The sequence below is a fragment of the Sparus aurata genome, chromosome 1 (assembly GCF_900880675.1).
Source record: "Sparus aurata chromosome 1, fSpaAur1.1, whole genome shotgun sequence".
Taxonomy (NCBI): Eukaryota; Metazoa; Chordata; class Actinopteri; order Spariformes; family Sparidae; genus Sparus; species Sparus aurata.
Genome location: NC_044187.1, coordinates 2,958,288 through 2,976,249, shown reverse-complemented (window position 1 = coordinate 2,976,249; position 17,962 = coordinate 2,958,288). Strand labels below are relative to the sequence as shown.

General features: G+C 46.0%; 2 protein-coding genes across 2 annotated transcripts in view; one reads left to right on the top strand and one right to left on the bottom strand.

The window, feature by feature from the left end:
- Positions 1-17,254, top strand: part of LOC115578437 (homeobox protein Meis1-like) — a 58,091-nt gene extending 40,837 nt beyond the window's left edge. The window contains exons 10-13 of the mRNA XM_030411400.1: positions 11,210-11,268; positions 14,190-14,279; positions 14,895-15,008; positions 17,113-17,254. Of these exons, the coding sequence (XP_030267260.1) occupies positions 11,210-11,268; positions 14,190-14,279; positions 14,895-14,953 (208 nt within the window). The 3' untranslated portion in view covers positions 14,954-15,008; positions 17,113-17,254. The remainder of the gene's footprint in view (positions 1-11,209; positions 11,269-14,189; positions 14,280-14,894; positions 15,009-17,112) is intronic.
- Positions 936-7,673, bottom strand: LOC115580088 (E3 ubiquitin/ISG15 ligase TRIM25-like). Its single transcript, XM_030413970.1, has 2 exons — positions 6,568-7,673; positions 936-4,281 (listed from the first exon to the last, which is right to left on the bottom strand). Exons 1-2 carry the CDS (start codon positions 7,477-7,479, stop codon positions 2,521-2,523), a joined length of 2,673 nt encoding a protein of 890 aa, XP_030269830.1. The 5' UTR covers positions 7,480-7,673; the 3' UTR covers positions 936-2,520.
- Positions 17,255-17,962: the final 708 nt, after the last annotated feature.

Below are 17,962 nucleotides of genomic sequence, written 5' to 3'. Positions count from 1 at the left end.
ATGGTGTTTTTTACCAGCTCAGGCCTCGGTGTGAAGCTCTTCCTGCACTGAGGGCAGCTGTAGATCCGCATCTCATCTTGTGTGTCCCAGTGGCCGTTAATACAGTTCTTGCAGTAGCTGTGTCCACAGGGAATAGTCACCGGATCCTTCAGTTGATCCAAACAGACGGAACAAGAGAAAGTCTCTCGGTCGAGCTGAATTGCTTTTTGCGCCATTTCACCTTTCAGTGTCAGTGACCGTCTGAGCTTCACTTTAAGATAACTGAAACTAGTCTGAGCTCTGATCTGAACAGGGTGTGTTTGCGCAGCGAATGAAACCGGTCAGCTCAGTTACACTGTCCTTCAGACTGCAGTTGTGAAGGGGAGGAACCAGGAAATACACTGACAAAGGGGAGCTGCTGAGTGAGTGGAAGAGGGGGAGGGGGAGTAAGAGGGAGGGCTTATTGAGCTGTGAGTCATTCCAGGAAGAGGAGTGTCTGTGTGTGTGTGTTTGTGTGTTTTTGTGTGTGTGCATGAAGTAGTGCTTTCTTCATAGTGTGAGTACAGAAAGACGTTGTGTAGCTGAGGACACATGAGAACATGTTGGACGGTCGTCACAACATGATCGAGCTGTTTGAAGGTTAAGACTTGGTGTAAGCGCACTAAAATATTACAAGTGAAACAGTAAAAATAAATCATTTTAATTGACGTTCTAGCTACCAGATGGCTGGAGTCCAAACCACAACAATAATGACAAAAGGCAGTGGTGAATGATAAGTTCAGGATCACCTTTTAGAGGTCATTGTGGAACAAATTAAACACTGACAGCCAATCTGAATCCATCTGAGCTCACAGGGCACCACCTCATTGAACACCTAATAAAGCAATTGTCATGAGGGGGGTAACAGGGGAAAACTAAAGGATGGACCCAAATGCAGATTTAGACAGGAGGCAGGATTAGGGAGAACAAAAGGCGAGCTTTATTAAAACAAAATGCTACATACAAAAAACAAACCAAGGGAGCTAGTTCCAAAAACTAGTAGAAAGGCATATTAAATAAACAAACTCAGGGTTGAGAAATCAAAATCCAAAAACACATACCACAGGGAAGCAAGAAACACTGAGGAAGGAACTTGTTTATTCATGATTTAAAGCTTCACTTTGTTCACACGTCCATCAGTAAAGTTAGTTCAATGACTCAATGATTTCATCAACAGATTCACTTCATCCACACAATCAGTTTGTTCGAATCTCACACATGTACAACACGATAATCAATGCTCTGCTTATTGATTATGATCGGGATTATTACACTTTATAAAACCTCACAGTTCCTCATTACAACGTCCACGTAAACAAAAACAACCACATGTGTTCTGCCGGACAAACTCCAACATTTACAGAAGGACAGCTGACAAGGCGTCAAAGTACCGCCCAGAATATTTGATTGACAGGTGAAGAAAGACCACAACAATCAGCAAATGAAACACTGACAGCCAATGAGAATCCATCTGAGCTCACAGGGCACCACCTCATTAAACACTTAATAAAACAATTGTCACGAGGGGGCTAACAGGGGAAAACTAAAGGATGGATCCAAATGCAGGTTTGGACAGGAGGCAGGATCAGGGAGAACAAAAGGCGAGCTATTAAAACAAATGCTGCATACAAAAAAACAATCCGGCAGAGAGAAGCTGGAGGCGGTCAGCCCGGGAGCCGACAGAGGTTCCCTGGAAGCAGTCATCCCGGGAGTCAGTGGAGGATTCCTGAGAGCTGGCGGCCTGGGAGCTGGCAGAGAGATGCTGGAGGTTTTCGACCTGGGGGTTGACGGAGGTTCACCAGGAGGTGTCGGCCTGAGAGCCGACGAAAAGTTGCTGGCAGTAGTCAGCCTGGAAGCCAACAGAAGATTCCTGGGAGCCGGCGGCCAGGAAGCCGGTGGAGAGATGCTTGAGGTTGTCAACCTGGGAGTCGACGGAGGTTCACCGGAAGGTGTCGGCCTGGGAGCCTACGAAAAGTTGCTGGCACTGGTCAGCCTGGAAGCCAACAGAAGATTCCCGGGAGCCGGCGGCCAGGAAGCCGGTGGAGAGATGCTGGAGGTTGTCGACCTGGGAGTCGACGGAGGTTCACCGGAAGGTGTCGGCCTGGGAGCCTACGAAAAGTTGCTGGCAGTAGTCAGCCTGGAAGCCAACAGAGGATTCCCGGGAGCCGGCGGCCAGGAAGCCGGTGGAGAGATGCTGGCAGCTGCCGGCCTGGGAGCTGGCGGAGGTTCACTGGAGGTTGTCGACCTGAGAGTCGACGGAGGTTCACCAGGAAGTGTCGGCCTGGGAGCTGACGGAGGAGTCCCAGGAGCCGGCGATGTGAAGCTCTGCCTGCACTGATGGCAGCTGCGGGTTTTCTTCTCACCCTCTTCATTCCAGTAGGATTGAATACAATTCTTACAGAAGCAAAATGCACCAAAATCAAAAAATGGACCAGAGCATGAGAACAGGAAGTAGTTGTAGTGTTGTAACAGTTGTAGTGTTTCCTCTGACATGACTTCTGTCTATTTGACTGGAATGAACTCAGCAGTGGTGTCATACCCAAAAACATAAACTCCAGCATAGAGAGGCTGAGTGAATTTGGTCTGGACTCTGTGGAGGAGAGTCATGGTGTCAGAGACGCTGTAGAAGGACAGAATACCTGCACTGTGATCCAGGTACACTCCAACTCTGGAGGACCGGGGACCTGAGACGGGAGTTTGGACTTTGTTGTACCAAAATTTATAACTGGTATTGTCACAATATAATGCCCAAGATTTGTCATTGTATCCAAACATGCATACAGATGAGCTCCCTGCTCTGCTGATATTCTTGTATGCGACTGCAACATGAACTCTTCCGGTCCACTCCACCTCCCAGTAACAACGTCCAGTCAGACTCTCTCTACTCAGGACCTGCTGCCAAGTGAATCTGTCTGGATGATCAGAATACTGATGTTGTCTCATTAATGTTACTTTTCTGTTCCCCTCAGATAATAACAGCAGTCTGTATGCTGTGTTTGGATCCAGTGTGATTTCACGTGAATATCTTAAGAAGTCAGCGCTGGTTTTCTTCGCTGGTTTTGACGGTAAAACATCCACTTCAGTCACTGTCAGTGAGATGTTTGTCCCTGTCTCTCTCAGGACGTCCTGTAGTTTGTCTCTGACCTCTGACACAGCTGCTGTCACATCCTCAAAGTACTTGAGAGGACGGATCTTGATGCTGGATGAGTGTGTAGACTCACTGAGTGCTGACAGTGAGGGGTAGTTGTGTAGAAACTGGTTGTGATCCTCTGTGTGTGAGAGCTTCTTCAGCTCAGCGTCTTTCCTCTTCAGCTCAGTGATCTCCTGCTCCAGCTTCTCCTGAAGCTCTTTGACTCGACTCACTTCAGTTTGCTGCTGGGATCTGACATGCTGCTTCATATCAGAGCGTCTATTCTCCATGAGACGGATCAGTTGGGTGAAGATCTTCTCACTGTGCTCCACTGCTTTATCAGCAGAGCCATTGATGGCCTCCACCTCCTGTTGAAGCAGCTTCACATCTTTCTCTCTGTCCTGGATTCTCTGCTGGATGTTGTGTCGACTCTCCTCCAGCTCTCTCTGCCTCTCAGTCCTCTCTGCTGCAGCTGACACTGTGTCGTGGCCTTTATGTTCGTCCACAGAGCAGAGATAACAGAAACACTGCTGATCAGTACGGCAGAACATCTTCATCACCTCATCATGACGAGAGCAGATGTTCTCCTGGAGCTTCTCTGACGGCTCCACCAGCTTGTGTTTTCCATAGGCAGGAATTTCGAAGGGAGGCTGGAGGTGTTTCTCACAGAAAGAGATCAGACAGACTAAACAGGACTTGACAGCTCTCAGTTTCCTCCCAGTGCAGACATCACAGGCCACATATTCAGGTCCAGCATAGCAGAGATCAGCTTGGAGTCCAGTCTTCTCCAGCTCCTCCACTAAAGCTGCTAACATGGTGTTTTTCAGCAGCTCAGGCCTCGGTGTGAAGCTCTTCCTGCACTGAGGGCAGCTGTAGATCCTCTTCTCATCCTCTGTGTCCCAGTGGCTGTTAATACACTTCTTGCAGTAGCTGTGTCCACAGGGAATAGTCACCGGATCCTTCAGTAGATCCAAACAGACGGAACAAGAGAAAGTCTCTCGGTCCAGCTGAATTGCTTTTTGCGCCATTTCACCTCTCAGTGTCAACGACCGTCTGAGCTTCACTTTAAGATAACTGAAACTAGTCTGAGCTCTGATCTGAACAGGGTGTGTTTGCGCAGCGAATGAAGCCGGTCAGCTCAGTTACACTGTCCTTCAGACTGCAGTTGTGAAGGGGAGGAACCAGGAAATACACTGACAAAGGGGAGCTGCTGAGTGAGTGGAAGAGGGGGAGGGGAGTAAGAGGGAGGGCTTATCGAGCATTCCAGGAAGAGGAATGTCTCTGTGTGTGTTTGTGTGTTTTTGTGTGTGTGCATGAAGTAGTGCTTGCTTCATAGTGTGAGTACAGAAAGACGTTGTGTAACTGAGGACATGTGAGAACATGTTGGACGGTCGTCACAACATGATCGAGCTGTTTGAAGGTTAAGACTTGGTGTAAGCGCACTAAAATATTACAAGTGAAACAGTAAAAATAAATCATTTTAATTAACATTCTAACTACCGGATGGCTGGAGTCCAAACCACAACAATAATGACAAACGGCAGTGGTGAATGATAAGTTCAGGATCACCTTTTAGAGGTCGTTGTGGAACAAATTAAACACTGACAGCCAATCAGAATCCATCTGAGCTCACAGGGCACCACCTCATTGAACACTTAATAAAGCAATTGTCACGAGGGGGTTAACAGGGGAAAACTAAAGGATGGACCCAAATGCAGATTTAGACAGGAGGCAGGATTAGGGAGAACAAAAGGCGAGCTTTATTAAAACAAAATGCTACATACAAAAAACAAACCAAGGGAGCTAGATCCAAAAACTAGTAGAAAGGCATATTAAATAAACAAACTCAGGGATGAGAAATCAAAATCCAAAAACACATACCACAGGGAAGCAAGAAACACTGAGGAAGGAACTTGTTTATTCATGATTTAAAGCTTCACTTTGTTCACACGTCCATCAGTAAAGTCTGTTCAATGACTCAATGATTTCATCAACAGATTCACTTCATCCACACAATCAGTTTGTTCGAATCTCACACATGTACAACACGATAATCAATGCTCTGCTTATTGATTATGATCGTGATTATTACACTTTATAAAACCTCACAGTTCCTCATTACAACGTCCACGTGAACAAAAACAACCACATGTGTTCTGCCGGACAAACTCCAACATTTACAGAAGGACAGCTGACAAGACATCAAAGTACCGCCCAGAATGTTTGATTCACAGGTGAAGAAACAGCACAACAATCAGGAACAAACATGAAGACAAAAACACACAATGTAACACACACTGTCCCGTGGAGACACAACAGGTGACGTGAACCAACAGATATCACATCAAACTTCCCCAGATGATTACTGACATATTTACATCATTAAGCATATCGTTATGTACATTTAGATATTCAAATGAGGCGTAATCTCATCAGAACCGTCCAGAACAGAACTCTGAACATTGGATGAAATCAGGCTCAAAGTTCTTGTTTCATGTTGTCGACATGCATTTAAGATTCATTTAATTTTCTGTCCAGTCGTCTGAAATGAAACATGTTACAGAAGCAAAATTAACCAAAGTCTAAACATGGACCAGAGCCTGAGAACATGAAGTGTTCAGCTGTAGTGTTTCCTCTGATATGACTTCTGTCTATTTGACTGGAATGAATTCAGCAGTGGATTCATTACCTGAAAGAAAAACTCCAGCATAGAGAGGCTGAGTGAATGTGGTCCGGACTCTGTGGAGGAGAGTCATGGTGTCACAGACCCTGTAGAAGGACAGAATACCTGCACTGTGATCCAGGTACACTCCAACTCTGGAGGACAGAGGACCTGAGACGGGAGTTTGGATGTTGTTGTGCGAAAACTCATAAGTGATGTTGTCACATCCTAATGCCCAAGATTTGTCATTGAATCCAAATCCACAATTATGTGACTTCCCGGCTCTCCTGATATTCTTGTATGCGACTGCAACACGAACTCTCCCTCCTCCTCTTCCTCTTCCTCTCAACTCCATCTCCCAGTAACAACGTCCAGTCAGACTCTCTCTACTCAGGACCTGATAATACAAAGTGAATCTGTCTGGATGATCAGAATAAGACTGTTGTTGATTCATGTATGTTGCTTTTCTGTTCCCCTCAGATAATAACAGATGCCTGTATGCTGTGTTTGGATCCAGTGTAATTTCACATGAATATCTTAAGAAGCCAGCTCTGGTGTTCTTCGCTGGTTTTGACGGTAAAACATCCACTTGAGTCACTGTCAGTGAGATGTTGGTCCCTGTCTCTCTCAGGACGTCCTGTAGTTTTTCTCTGACCTCTGACACAGCTGCTGTCACATCCTCAAAGTACTTGAGAGGACGGATCTTGATGCTGGATGAGTGTGTAGACTCACTGAGTGCTGACAGTGAGGGGTAGTTGTGTAGAAACTGGTTGTGATCCTCTGTGTGTGAGAGCTTCTTCAGCTCAGCGTCTTTCCTCTTCAGCTCAGTGATCTCCTGCTCCAGCTTCTCCTGAAGCTCTTTGACTCGACTCACTTCAGTTTCCTGCTGGGATCTGACCTGCTGCTTCATATCAGAGCGTCTTTCCTCCATGAGACGGATCAGCTGGGTGAAGATCTTCTCACTGTGCTCCACTGCTTCATCAGCAGAGCCATTGATGGCCTCCACCTCCTGTTGAAGCAGCTTCACATCTTTCTCTCTGTCCTGGATTCTCTGCTGGATGTTGTGTCGACTCCCCTCCAGCTCTCTCTGCCTCTCAGTCCTCTCTGCTGCAGCTGACACTGTGTTGTGGCCTTTATGTTCGTCCACAGAGCAGAGATAACAGAAACACTGCTGATCAGTACGACAGAACATCTTCATCACCTCATCATGACGAGAGCAGATGTTCTCCTGGAGCTTCTCTGACGGCTCCACCAGCTTGTGTTTTCCATAGGCAGGAATTTCGAAGTGAGGCTGGAGGTGTTTCTCACAGAAAGAGATCAGACAGACTAAACAGGACTTAACTGCTCTCAGTTTCCTCCCAGTGCAGACATCACAGGCCACATATTCAGGTCCAGCATAGCAGAGATCAGCTTGGAGTCCAGTCTTCTCCAGCTGCTCCACTAAAGCTGCTAACATGGTGTTTTTTACCAGCTCAGGCCTCGGTGTGAAGCTCTTCCTGCACTGAGGGCAGCTGTAGATCCGCCTCTCATCTTGTGTGTCCCAGTGGCCGTTAATACACTTCTTGCAGTAGCTGTGTCCACAGGGAGTAGTCACCGGATCCTTCAGTAGATCCAAACAGACGGAACAAGAGAAAGTCTCTCGGTCCAGCTGAACTGCTTTTTGTGCCATTTCACCTTTCAGTGTCAGTGACCGTCTGAGCTTCACTTTAAGATAACTGAAACTAGTCTGAGCTCTGATCTGAACAGGGTGTGTTTGCGCAGCGACTGAAACCGGTCAGCTCAGTTACACTGTCCTTCAGACTGCAGTTGTGAAGGGGAGGAACCAGGAAATACACTGACAAAGGGGAGCTGCTGTGTGAGTGGAAGAGGGGGAGGAGGAGTAAGAGGGAGGGCTTATCGAGCATTCCAGGAAGAGGAATGTCTACACTGCAAAAAAGGGGGGTCTAAAAACAAGATAAAAACAGCAAATCTGAGGGAAAACGTACTCAAAACAAGTGAAATTATCTGTCCATGCAGCAAGATAATTTCACTTCACAAGATTTCTTAAATCAAAATTGTTAAATCTAGAAATAAGAATGTCTACAGAGGTATTTGGAAGGCTTAAAATAAGCCAAACATGCCGGTTTTAAAATGAGATTACTTAAAATTTCACTTTTACAACCCTAAATTAAGTGTATAGTATAAGCATAAAACTACTTTTAGCAAATTAAACTGAAGATTAGTTAAGAAAAATATTAGATTTAGAGAAAAGTACTAGTATTAGTGAAGAATGTCTAAGCTCTGTCTTAATCCCAGCAGGTTTATCATGAAACAAGGCTTACTTCATCTTAAAACTAAACCTTATAACCTTATTTTTAGAATATACATCTTACAGAAATCACAACCAGAATGACTTCTAAGATTGTTCAACATTTCGGACTGATAAATGATATCTTTGTGATAGATTCCTCTTTAGTTGCTTTTGAGTACCAGCGTTAGGAAACACTGAATCTTTGTCCAGAGTTGCTGGATATGAGGTGGCAGGTCCCAATGTTGCCCAGGCTACAGAATTTGTAAAAGAACTAACTGAATGCATTTCCTATTGTCCAGTTAGTTTTAAAGACAATACCTTTGTTCCAATAAAATATAGTCTTTGTGACATTATTGCCCGCAGACATTAATATGGAGGAACAATAAGTATGTATGGGTGTATCATGTATTGGGTGACCCAGTTTGACCTTGGCGAGGCCACCAGCGGAGGTTCACCGGGAGGCAGCGGCCTGGTAGCCGATGGAAGATCACTGGGAGCCGGCAACCAGACAGCCAGTGGAGAGGTGCTGGAGGCTGTCGGCCTGAGAGCCGACGGAGGTTCACTGGAAGTGGTCAGGAGGAGCTTTGAGGAGGCTATCTGCCTGGTTATTACCAACCTCCAGGTCAGGCGAGAGGCTAAAGGACAGGTCGTTTCCAACAACCTGGTATCCTACGCCATGCATTTTGTCCACCTGCTCCCTCGGTCTGTTAGCCTCTGAGAAGAGTTTTATTAAGCCCAGATCCTCTCTCAGTACGGGCCAGTTAACCAAGTCCTTCTCAGGTTCCAGAAGAGACTGGAGCCATACTTCCAGCTCCAGCTTGCCCTGCTTAAAAACAGACCCTTCGTCCAAAATCCTCGGTGAAATAGCATCTGCTGGGTTCATGTTAGGTCCGGTCATTCTGTCACGAGGGGGTAACAGGGGAAAACTAAAGGATGGACCCAAATGCAGATTTAGACAGGAGGCAGGATCAGGGAGAGCAAAAGGTGAACTTCATTAAAACAAATGCTGCATACAAAAAACAAACCAAGGGAGCTAGATCCAAAAACTAGGCAAGTTTGTTGAAACAAACAAATGAAATGTGTCTTCAAAAGACGACAACTCTTGTTGATAGAGTTTGATTCTCCTTATTCTTCTCCTCTCTGATGAAATACATGAACTCTTTATTTATTGTTTGTTTGTTTGTTTCTCTGTGTAATATACATAAACAACATGTCAATATCCACTTCACTAAAGCGATGACACAGCTGGAGCGTGCAGCGTGTGTTTGCTGCCACTGTTTGCAATAGTATCCAATAATAAACAAATAAAATCAGTCAGACAAACCATCATCATCATTTCTTAATGATGCTGTGACTCATTACAGTAACCACAGAGGTGGAGCTAACAAAGTGCTCCTTTGTTAGCTTGGACACTATATTTTCCTTGTTTTTTAAAGTTTTGTTCTTAAAGTAGAAATGTCTTCAAAAAGAAAGTAATTTGGAGAATCGTGCAGCGCTGACGTGACTCTGAGTCCAGAGAAGATAAAGTGTTTTCAGATGTTCAGTGAGGACGCTCCTTCGGTATCGGACCAGACAGCGCCACATATTTCACTTGAAGTAGTTCCTGCAGCTCTCCAGCTCAGTCTGTGACACATTTCAGCGTCCTGTTGGAGCTGAAACAGATTCTACTTTACTCCTCCACCTCCTCCTCCACCTCCTCCTCCTCCTGCTGCTTTTTTTACTCCATGAATAGACTGCTATGGCTTTTGTTTTCCTGCAAAGGAAACAGGCTCGCCCCCCACTTTTTCTTTTTCTTTCACCCCTTCTCCTCCCTCTTTTCCGAAGAAGTTGAAATGCAACGGTCCCACCCGGGGGTGAGGAGGTGGGGTGAGGGTGGGGAGGAGGTTGTAGGGGACATAAATCAAGTGGGAAACCACAGAGCTTTCACTCCAGGGCGGGTCAGGAGGGGTCGACGGGCGGTTGAGAAGGCTTTAAGCTGAGGAAGACCAGAACGCTCCTCGGTGGAGGGGAGGCGGCAGGGGGAACATGAGGAGTTAAGGGAGGAGGGGGGTCACAGAAGGTGTCAGGTCAGAGGTCACGCATACCAGGATGATGGCTTTCAAGAGTGTACTTAGCAGGGGACATGTGTGAACGCACGGCTGCTGCAGCCACACTCAAGCCCGACTTCAGCCTCTGGTTTCACTTTCCTCACTGTGTTAACCCAGAGAGTCACCAGTGAGCCTGTGTTACCTGTGGACGAGAAATCTCAAGGCATCAAAAAAGAAGTGCTGAAATGTGGCAGCATTCATTGTTATCCTGTCGTTTACAGTAGCTTTCAGTTGGTGGAGAGAAGTTCAGTGAAGTGACAAGAAGCTTATTTTCATTTGACCTGACAAATTATTTAAGCTGCAAAAGCTGAAACAAACCTCAAAAACTAATGAGTAATGAAAAGTTGCTAAAACTGATTTTTAGCTAACAATAACCTTTTAACCTTCTTTAGCTGCTTAACTCAGCCATATTGTTTCCACTGCTAACCTGACTTTGTGTTAATGTATTAGCCGCTAAACCTGATGTTTAGCTTGCCTGAACCAAATTGTATTAGCTGCTAAACTCCTCAATCAGTTAACCTGGACTTAGTAGCTTTAGCTGCTGAACCTGACGCTGCTGAACTGACTCACTGACCCCCAAACAGTCAGCCAATAACTGAACATTTAGCTCAGTGAAGCAGAATTAATGAGCTAATCTGAACCAAACGTCATTAGCTGATAAACTGGACCAGTTGTAGGAACAGTTAAGCAGCTAAAACAGTTTCTACTTTATGTTTCTAAGGTTTCTATTGGCCGGACGTCAGATTTAGCCGCTGTTTGGTTTCTAAAAGTCAAAAGTTACGTGAAGCAGTTTTCATGTGTTTGACAAGTTGTTTTTATTCCAGTCATGCTCAGAAAATTAGAAAGAAAATATCATATCAGAAAAACTTGTGGGATTGTGTGCAGTGATGTGTTTAATGACTCACAGTGAATCAGAGCTCTGCGTCTGTTAGCAGAGAGGATGTCGAGGTTTCTCTGCAGCGTTACAACAAACACTGCTGGTCTATAACCTGTCACTGTGTCTCTCCTCTACCTGTCCTCAGGTTCATCAACGCGAGGCGGCGGATCGTTCAGCCCATGATCGACCAGTCCAACAGAGCAGGTGAGATTTAAAGGCTTCATATTTACGGGGATGCTCCGGTGCAGATGTGATGCACATTGTTAGAAGTAGTTAGATTTAATGCATGATTGTATCACGGTGTGTTCCAGGAAGAGTAGCCTACTCTGAGATTCTGATATTAGAAAGGTGATTGTTGAATGTGATGTCATGAGGTGATTGTGTGACTCATCAGTGTAAAACCAGGACTTCACTGTTGTAGTTGAGGTGGAGCTCCGTGTGAAACATCTTGTTAAAGACACTAGTTCATCTTTAAGTTCTGGATTATTTTCTCCATAAATTCATTGATTGTTTGCCCAAACAAACGTCCTCAACGTAAATCATTTTTATTTGCACACATGTAAGATGAGAAACAATCAGATGATTCAGAGAATAACAGACGTGTCAGGAGAGGTGATTGGAAGCCAAACAGAAAAACAGAATCAACAGACGATTATGAAAATAGTGAAATACAGGAAAAATATCTGCATGGAAAAAGAAAAGAAAACGCATCACGTGATGATGGTTTCTTTTACAGACTTGAAAAGATGGCGAGCTCTTAACACACAACAGCGTGTTTATCCATCCTGATATCTGAGGGAGGACTCGATATGTCTGGTTATAGGAACAGGAAGATGGAGCTGATCAGCCCGTCAGGAGGAAGTTAGTACTATGAATATTTCTGTGCCGGTGTTTAGTCACACCTCTCTGCCACAGCATCACAGTATTCCACTTTCTGTCCTGTTGTCACACCCGTGACACAGTTCTGAATCCAGGATAAGATGTATTTATACACTGAACCAGGATCCTTCTGAACCTGATCATCGCTGCAGGCTGTAAACACTTCGCAGGCAGAACTTCCTCCTGCTCACCGGGTCTTCTGCTCTCTCAGCTCCTCGGTGTGTTAAAGTGAACACAGAGGCTTAAACTCCCAGATTGAATGGCCTCTAAACCCCGGCAGGATTAGCTCCAGACAAAGACGCTAATCGCATTGACTGACCACTCCATTGAACATTTTAACCTGGGATTAAAACAAATGGGAGCTCGGCTAAAGCGGGGCCAAAGTACCGCTAGCCTTTTGACCTGTGAGCTTTGTTAGCATTAACCTCCGGGCTGACTTCCACACAAAGGCATGGATACACCGCCCAGCGACCAGCGATGAGAAACTGTTAAAGTCTTCAATCATGGGAATGTCGAGAGACGCATCTCTGAAACTTTATGGAGATAATTTCCCCACGAGGACGAACGCGTTTCATTTAAAGTCGCCTCATCATTGATTCATGAGCTCCCTCCTCCTCGTCTCCTCGTCTCCTCCCTCCTGAAGATCAGACTCCAGATGAAAACAAGGAGAATAAACGACATCGTAAACAAGTGGAGAAAAAACCTGAGTGTACTTGAACGCAACATAACTGCTGCTTGTTGGACGTTTTGCAGAAATATAGTAAATAAATATAAAAGATATGTGTGAAGCTGCAGGACAAACGTAGATATGCTTTTTTAAATCTCTTGATTTATTGTTTTAAGTCTCACATGACCAACAATCAAAAAACGTGTCAGTCCAACTCTCAGTACTCAAAAGTACAAAAAGAGAAGGGCAAACCAAGTGGGCGTGAGACCATGATGAGGTGATGGTGCGTTATCAACACCCTGTGGTGGCGCTTAGATAAGTAAGGAAGTAAAATGTGTAAACCAGTGATCTACGTCACATCATCAGCGGTCTCCATGCTGCCCACTGCTCGTCTGTGTTCACTGTTGTGTCCTGATGACGGTGAAGTCGTGACGTAACGCTTCAGATGAAAATCACAGACGGGCAGCCTCGCCTTCAGGAGGTGTGACGGGGGTCAGTAGGCAGTTTTTAGCAGGTGTAATCGTGTTTAAACAAACCTGTGTAGATCCAATCATTTTGGTGGCTGCATCATTTGATTGGTGGTAAATAAAAATTCTAAGAACTGCTGAAATAACAGCATAGAATTAGAAAACCCTGTGTTTTTTTTTAGGCATTAGGATCCAAAATAATCCAACTCTAACGTTACTTAGCTGTTTGCAGGGTTTAATATGAGTTTAATATTATTAACATTACAACAGCCTCTGCTCGTGGAGCTGCGTCAGGTGGACAGACTGGTAAACCAAACTCCATTCTAAAAACAGTCGTTTTAAGGTCGGGCCTTATTTTTTCACAGTAAAACTGTATTTACAACTTTACTAAAGTCCTTTTCTTATTCACTCTGATCTACAGACACAGTCGGCTCACGTGTCATTTACTCAGTGACATCATTAACTCACCTGTAGCCACAGATCTCCTTCGTTCTCTGGGGAAGTAAATAAAATCACATAGCTGTCACTCGTAGCTTCAATCTGCTGCCAGCGTTTGTTTTCAGAGCGTGGTCGTTCTGGCGACAGGATCATGACGTGTGGCTGATCTCATATTTGGAAGCTCAAATTCCTTCTACTTCCTGGTTCTGTAAATGTCACCAAGGGTTACAAGAACCTTAAACGGAACCGGTTCAGAACTCAGAGCTACGTCGGTGAACAAAAGTTATATATGAGAGCTGTGACAGTGCTGGAGAGGAAGAAACAGACATACGGATGATTTAGCTACGTTTAGTTCCAGCAGCCTGTGAATGGTACTAAAGGTACTAAAAGGAACTAGAAGAAGAGTGAGAGGATCAATAACTCGTGTTATTGATCCTCTGAGGAGCAGAAATATTCACAGTGAAGCTAACGTGAATCGGATCAGAAGTTGTGTAGATATTTCACCGTCGCTAACGAGAGGCTGATCTCTTCATGGAGGAAATGGTCGTGTGATAGACGGCAGCTGTCGAACCTCCTCCTCCTCCTCGCAGTGTGAATGTGAGAGTGATGTCATCACTGTGGGACAGCAGGCGGCCAGATAATTAAAAAGCGTAAATCTCCCCCCGTGTCCGCAGTGAGCCAGGCAGGACCGTACGGCCCAGATGGTCAGCCAATGGGAGGCTTTGTTATGGACGGACAGACGCACATGGGAATCAGACCACCTGGTAAACACACACACACACACACACACACACACACTGCAGTAAAGTAATAGATTACAGGCTCTGACATGTACTCAGAGTATCAGAGTAAAAAGTCTCCCTCTGAAGGACATTTGTGCTCAAAGCTAACTGAAGCTCACGTCATATTAACAGAATTCAAAGACTATTAAAGTTAAAGGTAGAATCAGTAGGATTTGTCCCAGCTGTTCCTGAACGCACCACAAAGACAGTTGATTGTTGAGTCTCATTCCCAGGACGTCAAATAGACACATGTTGGGTTGGTAAAGCGTCCCGAGCAGCAACAAAGAGAGAAAATCAGAAACTCTCTGCAGATACGAGACACTAACACGCCTTTTCTCCACATTCCAGTCTCCCTCTCTGTCTGTTTACGCCTTCTTACGGCTTTTACGTCTTTGTCTCGTCTCGCTGCGTCTGCCGAGGAGGAGAAAGTTCAGATGTAGAGAGGAGAAGTCACACAGATACTCGAGTACAGATACCTGAAACACTGCAGTAATGAAGTACTTGTACTCTGTTACTTCCCTCCTCTGCATGCTGACGTGGTGTCAGAAACCTTATCAGCTGTTTCAGTGTGTGTGTGTGTGTGTGTTTGTCCTGCAGGTCCGATGGGTGGTGTTGGGATGGGGATGGGTGTGGAGGGACAGTGGCACTACATGTAGCACCACCTCCACCTCCCTGCAGCCAGAGGCCTCGCCCACGACCCAGGACACCACCGTGAGTAACACGAGTCAGCCTGTTTTTAAAGGGACAGTTCACACAAACTGTCTGTTTCATCCTGGAGCAACAACTCATCGTGATTTTTATTTTGTTTCTTATAAAAACTCATTTAACTCGTAGAGTACCGCGACTCAACAAAGACCAGGTGACCCAAAGAACTACAACAGCAGGCTCAGGATAAGACGTCTAAACCTCTCTCATCTCATCCCTCCACCGACTCCTCTCAGCTCCTCCTCGCTAATTAAACCCATTTCCATCTGATTTAAAGGTCAATTAATCCTCTGAGATCCTCTCCACATTCGGTCTAACGAACTGATCATTAGCGAGAGACGCAGAACGCTCTCATCTCTTTATTTGATTACACGGAGTCCAATTACCTCGTAAGCAGTTTTCATTATTAGGCTGGAGGAGGAGGAGGAGGAGGAGGAGGCGGCGGGGTCAGTGAACGCAGCGTGGGGAGGAGAGATTAAGAGGATGTTAATGTGTAGAGAGGAAGTGTAGAGACGGGGGTGAGGAGGGATTGGTCAGTCAGACGGCAACATCACCCCGACCCAAGACAATTAAAGAGTCCTCTGAAGAAACGCTCGTCTTTCTTCCCTCGGCCATCTCTGAACTCACGGCTCCAGGGAAACAATACACCTGTCAGCCGGGATCTGAGGCAGCCATGCATGCACACACACACACACACACACACACACACACACACCACGCCGCGACCATTTGGCCTCCTTTTATTCCATTTTCCTTCTTCTGGAGAGTTTCAGAACCGACTAGAGGACGGAGAGCTGCAGCGTCCAAACTGGAGGAAGCTATCGTAGCTTATTAGCTGTGTGTCACTGTGATAAAACTCATTGTCCTGTTAGCGACGCTAGTTGGCTTTTTAAGTTGGTTAGCGAACAACCATGGTGAGCTGCGACTAGTGCGAGCGTGTTCCTGGAAAATGGAGGACGCTATAGTCGCCTATTGGCTGCGTCACTGTTCACTGTACCTGTCCTTCTTTGTTGGAGGACAAACAGAGACGTGGTTAAAAGACTGAAGAGACAGACAGTCATTCCAGTTAGCGCGTTAGCGTGTTAGCTCATCAGTGGAGTCACATGCCTCCACGTAGCGTGCGATTCTCTGAATCCAGATTTCATAGAGGCCAAGAAGCGTCTATAAAACAGCGGATACAATTTTGATCGTCTCAACACCAAAGAAATGACTCGTTTGACTGTCAAACTTTGAGCTCTCGGTCTGATAACATCAGGAAAGTCTGGAAGAGCGGCACGATGAAATTGTTTAAACCCCAACTGAGTTAGCTGGACGCTAAACAGGAAGTTAGCCGGCTCTAGTGCGCTCGCTGTATGTACCGCACAACACAGCAGCACAACACTGAGACCAGATGTAATCTAACGTCCCTGGTTCATCATCAGAAGCTGAAGTGTAATGTGTCCTCTGTTAGTTACACATGATGACACGTGCAAGCAGCCGTGCCTGAAGCGAAGAGTCTGAATCAAATCAGATTTATTAGCATAGTCCAAAATCACAATCACACAACCTCGATTCAAGAGAGGACTGATGAAAAACCTTTTAACTGGATTATAAAGAAAGAAACCTTGAGTAGAGCCACTGAGGAGAAAAGACACAGACTGGTTTCAGGCAGCGAGCCAGCTAGCCTGGAGAGGTTTGGTTAGCACGAGCTCCCTCTGTGTGGTTCGCTCTCCAGATAATGTAGCTCAGCAGCTAACCAATGCTCCTCTGTGAAGCTCTCTGAGAGGACGGAGAGCCGGAGAGTCCAAACCTGAGGAAGCTGTCGTAGTTTATTTATACAGAAAAATACTTTGCAGACAGTTTTGTCTTGTAGTCTACGTACGTCCTGCACAGTGTGTGTGTAGAGCTGTTGTTTCTGTCGTCAGTGAATCTGTCTGGAGCTGAATTACATTCAGCGTGAGAACAGAATAACAGTGAGCAGTAAACTTCAGAGTTTATCAGAGCCGATAGAAGGAAGAAGAAGAGTTTTATTGTCTTTGTGACTACAGACCAAAATAAGACGTGGAGCTGAGATGTGTTTGTGTCCCGTCTTGACTTCCTGTTGACTCGCTGCCTTCTGTCTCCTCTGCAGGACTCTCTCAGCAGGTCTGCAGTCCTTCTTGGCGGGCGTGAAGCAGGACCTCACGCCTCCTCCTCCTCCTCCTCCTCCTCCTCCTCCTCCTCCTCACCCCTCCTCCCCCTCGGCCCCTCCCCTCCGGGCATCCACCTGGCCCCCGATCAGGAAACACCTGACCCCCGCCGCGTCTCCACGGCCGCCGGAGACGCCTCGTGACTTAAACTCCAGCAGCTGAAGCACAAACAGAGAGCGAGCGCGGGGACAGATGGAGGTTCTGGAAGGACTCAGGAGCAGCTGTGCGTCCTCACTGAGGGTTCTTCTGGATCAAACATCGACGTGGCGTCTGTGGATTTGATCGTTTCCTGTGATGTCAGCCGACTAGAATGTCGTCCAGCAGATTTCTCCTTCTGATCCTCTCTGCACTACAACTACGGAAGCCTCAAGTGGACACTTTGACACCAGCAGAGCGTCCTCCCTGCTCTCCTCCCACGAACACATGCAGCGGATGTCTGTATCTTCCCGAGGCGTTCTTTTGAAACAGAACGCGTCCGCAAACCTTTTCTTTTTCTTTTCCGAGAGACTGAAGCTCTGAGAAACGTCGTGCAGAGGTCACGTGACCGAGCGCGGTTAGCGTGGACTCTCAGAGGACGAGAGACGAGTCGTCACAGGCCGCCGTCTGCACGACTTCCTGTTTTAAAAGACTTTCTGTTTCACTTTCACACTGTGTGTGTTTGTCTTTTTCATAGACTCGTGTCTTTCCCCTCGAGCCCACAAACCCTCTGAGTTCTCAAATAAAAAGGAAAAAGTGAAGCAAGTTCGTTTCCAGCTTTGTGACTTTATTATTGACACCTGGTGGTTCTGACTC

Bases quoted from the DNA above. Each gene is read 5' to 3' on its own strand.
- LOC115580088 (XM_030413970.1), bottom strand. From the start codon at position 7,479: ATGGCACAAAAAGCAGTTCAGCTGGACCGAGAGACTTTCTCTTGTTCC. The intron at 4,282-6,567 runs AACTACCCCTCA...TAACTGAGCTGA, and splicing joins ATCACAACCAGTTTCTACAC to CCGGCTTCATTCGCTGCGCA.